This window comes from Limulus polyphemus, unplaced genomic scaffold (genome assembly GCF_000517525.1).
Source record: "Limulus polyphemus unplaced genomic scaffold, Limulus_polyphemus-2.1.2 Scaffold1663, whole genome shotgun sequence".
In the NCBI taxonomy this organism is placed as follows: Eukaryota; Metazoa; Arthropoda; class Merostomata; order Xiphosura; family Limulidae; genus Limulus; species Limulus polyphemus.
This window is the reverse complement of record NW_013667273.1, coordinates 197,335-203,702: the sequence shown is the minus strand read 5'-3', so window position 1 is coordinate 203,702 and position 6,368 is coordinate 197,335. Positions and strand designations below refer to the sequence as shown.

The 6,368-nt window shown below is 27.8% G+C and overlaps 1 protein-coding gene across 1 annotated transcript in view; it reads left to right on the top strand.

Annotated features, from left to right (window-relative positions):
• Positions 1-5,973, top strand: part of LOC106464478 (39S ribosomal protein L4, mitochondrial-like) — a 20,275-nt gene extending 14,302 nt beyond the window's left edge. The window contains exons 7-10 of the mRNA XM_013924621.2: positions 740-790; positions 2,566-2,624; positions 4,288-4,361; positions 5,729-5,973. Coding sequence (XP_013780075.1) covers positions 740-790; positions 2,566-2,624; positions 4,288-4,361; positions 5,729-5,865 — 321 coding nt within the window. The 3' untranslated portion in view covers positions 5,866-5,973. The remainder of the gene's footprint in view (positions 1-739; positions 791-2,565; positions 2,625-4,287; positions 4,362-5,728) is intronic.
• Positions 5,974-6,368: the final 395 nt, after the last annotated feature.

Below are 6,368 nucleotides of genomic sequence, written 5' to 3'. Positions count from 1 at the left end.
TTAAATAATATACAATAAATCCTTAATAATAATAATAGTACTAAATAAATACCTTATAATAATTAATAGTACAAATAATACCTTATAATAATAATAAAAATTCAAGTTGGTTATAAAAAAGTTATGATAAATACTATTAATGAAAGTAACCTTAAAGAAAGGATAGGATATATCTAACTTACTAGATTTAAGATGGGTTAAAATTATTAGTTGATTCTTAGATATAGGGTTATGAATCATTATTTTATTTGAAAACATATATTCATGAAACTTTGTCTTGTTAATAATACTGCATTGGACTCAGTGATATTATTAATGCAAATTTAATTAATACCTGAAAATAAAATTAATAGAAATAAAGAAATCATGCAGTTCTTCACTCATGATGTGGGATCACAGAAGAAGTGTAATAAGTATGATTTTTTCAATATCAGGTTCTGTGCGAAGTTTGTATGATAAATATGATATTTCAGTACAGCATATTTGATATTGATACTTTAATAAATTTTCAATGAACTTGCATTAAAGTTTTGAAAATATGGCTACTTTATTTTTCAATATTTTTATTTTATTCTAGGATGTTGAGATTTTTTGCGTTTATTATTTGTTAATATTTTTAGCTTTGGAATATGTTTACTTAATAAATAAATAATTAATTAATCACACATAGGTGGAAAAGAAGTTTATCTTGAATTAAAATGATTTATGCTTTCTAAAACTTCATCTCTTTCATTTTCAGAATGATCTTAAAATAGTGGATTCCCTTGAAATTCCAACAGATGAGTCTAAGGTAATCTTTTCTCATTTAATGTCAGTGATGGTTTTGAAATATTTAGTTTGCTCTTTATTTAACCCTCTCTTAACTCTTTCAGCATAGGCTCGGTCAGTGGGATCTGCCTCGTAACCATTTTGTGCTTGTTATAGTTTGATGCTATAACTTTTAAATTAGTAAGCATATGTTAACGACATTTGGCAGTTTATCAGTAATCATTACAATGATTTCATACTCAAAATATCAATTTTTTTTTTATTAAGTATTAAGGTTTGTAAAGCAATGTTTTTCACATGCCTTTTTTTGTTTTTTGCATGTTACCTATTCAACATGCAAAGTAATTTTAATTTTAAGATTAAAAATACTTTTGTGCATCAGAAAATCTTCAAGTTTCACATGTAAAGTCTTTTGTAAAAAATCCTTATGTGATAGAAAAAAATAAATATTATTTTCAAAACCTGCATAGCTGAATTATAGAAAATCCATTATTAAAACCAATTTAAATTTGCAGGCCTGTGTAATTCAACATCAATGTCAGAGAGAATTATTGAAAATTTTTGAAAAACAGAATGTGGTGGTAGGGTTATGTCATGTGGATTTGACTTTTTTGTTCTATCTCAGTAAAGAAAGAAGATTGGAGGTTCTAACTTTACATTTTGGACTGTCAGTATTTATAGTTTATGTTTCTAATTTGTTAGATCATGTAAGTGTAGAAATAAAATCTAAAATGGACAGTTTGGAGTTTAGGAGCATCATATGCACGGAAAAGTGAATATTGAGATTTTTTAATACTTCCTATTAAAATAAAGATATTAAAATTTGAATTATAAACAACATTATGATGCCAAGTTTACTGACATACATTGATGATAAAGTTGTTTAATTAAGTTTTGAATGCAACTTTATAAAAGGATTGATGATATGTGCACGTTAACCCTGCATGCAAATAGAGTTCAATCAGTAGGATGATAAGTATTATATCATGTTGTAAGAAGGTAACCTTAAATGGTTTAACTAATAATAAAAAGAAGACATGGAATTTAATTAATAAAGACAGAAAACTGGTTCAAAATCAATATGTCAAATTTATATCATGTTAAACATAAGAAATTAAGAAAACGGGAACTAAGAGGCTTACACTCTAACTCAGAAAATAATGTTGAGAACTGAAAAAGGAACAACTCTGTTGGTTAATTAGATAAAACATGGATTATAGATATTAACATGCTCGAAGAGGAAAATTGATGCCTTTTTAATGAATTATGTTTCTTTTATAGTGCCAGTCATGTATGTTTTATAGTGTCAGTAATATATCTTTTATAGTGTCAGTCATGTATCTTTTATAGTGTCAGTAATATATCTTTTATAGTGCCAGTCATGTATCTTTTATTGTGCCAGTAATATATCTTTTATAGTGTCAGTCATGTATCTTTTATAGTGTCAGTCATGTATCTTTTATAGTGTCAGTAATATATCTTTTATAGTGTCAGTCATGTATCTTTTATAGTGTCAGTAATATATCTTTTATAGTGTCAGTAATATATCTTTTATTGAGCCAGTAATATATATTTTATAGTGTCAGTAATGTATATTTAAATAAAAGCTTTTGAGATTACCAACATTTTGTGCTTTTGCAGAATTTTTCTTTCATGTTATTGTAACAGTCAGATTTACTGTACTTTAATATTTCATCCAGTGTATATTTTTTATTTACAATTTGTCTAATTATATTATTTGTTATTGTTTTGTGTTTAATCTCTAATAATTTACTGAAGAATCATTGTATTACATAGTTTCTAGAAGAACTGACAGAACAGCGAGGTTGGGGTCCATCTGTTCTCTTTGTAGATAAGTAAGTCGTTATTGTAAAGTATTTTAATGGAAATAGGAAATTTGATTTGTTGACACCACAAGAAGAAACATATATTTTTTTAATATTAACACTAGTTAGTTACAAATTAAATTCAATGAAGGTAACAGTGTACCAGCATTTAATTTTCATCATATACTGAAGTAGTTGTCATTTGTTTGTAATAACTATTCTCATGAGATGCAACGTGTCAGTCAGGTACTCAAATGTCTATATTGTGAAAAACTTCTAATTTTATTATTTATTTAGAAATAGGAAAAGTAGTAAATAATGGTTCTGTTTGTTTTGTAATTAACCAACTTATTTTAAGATACAACATAGCAATACTGAAACTACTCAATTTAACTTTGAATTCATTATGATTGTCTGTAGTACTTATTATTTATAGGGTACCGAACAACTTGGAATCACTACCTAGTTATCATAGAGATTATATGCCACAAATGCTGAAATAAAATTTGGAAGAAAAATACTACAATTATATCATAAGGAAATTGATTATATTCCAATTGATCTCCAAAGCGGAGGTTTATGTTTTGGTCACCAGTCTTGTAGTTACTGTCCTATAAAATTATAAGTTGTAAAATTGTAATTACAGGATTACAATGTACTATAAAATTATTGTAAAATAAAGCAAAAGCTATTTAAAATGGTGATAATATTTTCATCAATGAGTCCAAGAAATACAATTATCGAAATAAGTTTCATTTGCTTCTTTGTCTACACGGTCTGTTGTCTGTACATGAAAGCCATGACACCTAGAGCTAAATTTAGAATAATTATCTATGCTTGTTTTATACTATGAATATTAATATTTTAAGCTGAGAAAAAGACCTGAGTTGTCAATTTTACTTTGATAATTTTCCCATAAAAAAAAAAAAAATGCTTGTGATTGAATTTTTTATTTTCCAAACTTTTCTAGACATATTTTCCATAAAGTAACACAGAAAAACAGTCTTTATTTCTCACTGTTCACTAGCCAACCAGTTCCAGTCAATTGTGAGTCTAACAACGAAGAGCCATGATGATTATGTGTTTGATAATTTGTTTCCATTCTTGACTTGATCTCATATTCCACACTTTTTCATTAACTGGATGTTAATGTCTTTTTCTGTGAGAAATTTGCTACCATTAAATTATCATTTGAAATTAAGTATGTGAAAATAACCGAGACTTAGATAAAAACAGCAATCAAAAACTGATCCTGTGAGACAGCAAAGTCAGTTGAGTTGCACACAAAAGAAGAATATTGCGTGTTGTGGCACAGTTTCTAATTATAAACATATAATTAATAGTTTAATGAACCTAGAACCATACATATTCAGAAAGCTTTCATGTTTGTACTGTGTTAGAAAATTTAGTTTGGTATGCAATATTCTAATGTTGAGATTAAAATGCATATAAATGAACAAAGTATTGCATGTGAAAAGATAATGTTATTGAATAATTACCTATTACTGTTGCAAACATTTGAAAATAATGGACTATGATTTATAACAAAGTTCATAGATACAATTTGTTATTGATGTAGAATTTTTTCTTGACTTAACATGTATATATTGTTATCTGTTATACTTTAATATCATTTTAATCTTCTTTTATTTTTTGTACAAAATTATAATGAATTGTGATTCTTCCTTTATAGCACTGACTTGATGCCAAGGAACATCACCATAGCAACTGATACAGTGAAACACATCAACTTAATGCCTGTTTATGGTAAAGTTGCATAAAATGCTTTTCTTTGTTTTGTAGCTGATTATCAGGAAGTAAAGACTTAGTAACATTTAATCATGCATTTGGGCTTGAAGATTCATGAAGCAAATTGTTTGAAGTATTTATAGTAAGTAATGATGATTTTTACATCATAAAGATATGGGATGCTTAGAGTGGTTTGTGTAACATTCTTTAATAGTGCTTAGATGCTAAAAGGTTGAGATCAGTCACTTGTTGAAGTACTTTTCAAGCACAGTGAAGGATAAAGCATATCGAAATGAAAGGATGAGATATATGTTTATTCATAATATTTCTGTTAAGGTCTTGATTCTCTATTCTGTGTTTGTTACAATTTTTTAACAAAATTTCAAATCAAACTCAAAATTAGACATTTAGTTTTTTCATTAGCACTCAGTTCTTTTGTTGCTTTTAACCATGTTATCAGAACAATACAAGCTCTGGAAAAATAATATAACTTTGGTCAAACACACACTACAACATTTTCATTACAAACCTTCATCACTAAATCTTATGGGATGATTTTTACTTGGGAGTTTTAGAATAAGAATGTACAACTTACAGGTGATGCTTATGATAAATGTAGAAAGAATAGGAAATGCAGATGGTGATAAAGAGAGAGTAAATGTATGTGTATACTGAAAGTTCATAAGTTCTTTAATCTACTAACCACAACAGTAATACGGGCGGTGCACTTGTACAGAGAACCATGTGATTTCATATCTATTCTGAACTAATGTATGTTTTGAAATCTGTGTATTTGTCCTTTTTCTAAAGTGGTGTTTGTATGTTATACTTACTTAACACCTGGTGGTTCAGCAGTAAGTCAGGGTTTATTATGCTAAAAATTGAGTTCTGATGCTCGCCATAGACACAGCACAGATAGCCCTTTATGTAACTTTGTGCTTAACAACAAACAATACAAAAAAAATAATGGATTTATTGTTATAAGTTTAAATCATTGAAATACCAGATTCTTATTCCATACTGCTAAATCTTTTTATGGCTGCTAACTTCTGATACTCGGAGTGTGTGTGGTTCTTCATTAGGGAAAGCTATTTAATGAACGTTATATACAATACTGACAATGAACTGTAGCCAAGGAAGTAGGTAAAATGGAGTAAAAATGCACATTTTTATTGGCTTCATTATTTGAAAAGATGCATACAATACATACATGCCTGATTTAACAGCAGTTAGGCCCCTGTGGCAGAAAATAGTAAACCAAGTTTACTGATTTTTGCTCTCGTGAATCTTAAAATAATTCTGCAGAGCTTTATCATCATTACCTTGATAATCAGTTATTAATATTTTTGATAATTCATACTAGTTTTTTTTTGTTTTTTTTTCAGGACTAAATGTCTACAGCATGTTGAAACATGAGACGTTGGTTCTTACATTGGCTGCTGTTGATAAGATAGAGGAAAGAATTTTATTTCATCTTAACCGTACAGACTCAAAGAAAGCCATGGAAAGATATCAGAACTGAAACAATCATTAATGTAGTAGTTTCTGCTTTTTTGTAGAAAGAAAACTTGTTTTTGTATAGCAGTTATCAAGAAACATTTAAAAATAATAAAGGTTTTATAGCTCTGTCTATCTTTTATTGTTTAACAAGACATTCTAAGTTAGGTTTTCTTTTTGTTGTTGTGTTACTTCAGAATTTTCTTAAAATCAAATAACCTTTTTTTTCACAGAACTTCTTTAGAAAACAAACCTCAGTAACATTCAAAGAATTTAATTTGATGAACATGGGCAAGTGTAGCTAAACATTGTTGTATATAAAGGTGTACAAGGTGATTCAAATTTCTAATTATATTTGCATGATTATCTTTAATATTTTGGTAATTATTTTCTAATGCTTTATTAAATGTAAAATTGTGAATACTATAACTTAATGTACCGAGAATAGCCCAATGGCTAGTATGCGAATTTGCTTAAAAACAGTCACATTTTAGGGCTGTGGGTGTGGTATAAGAGTAATGGTCAAAT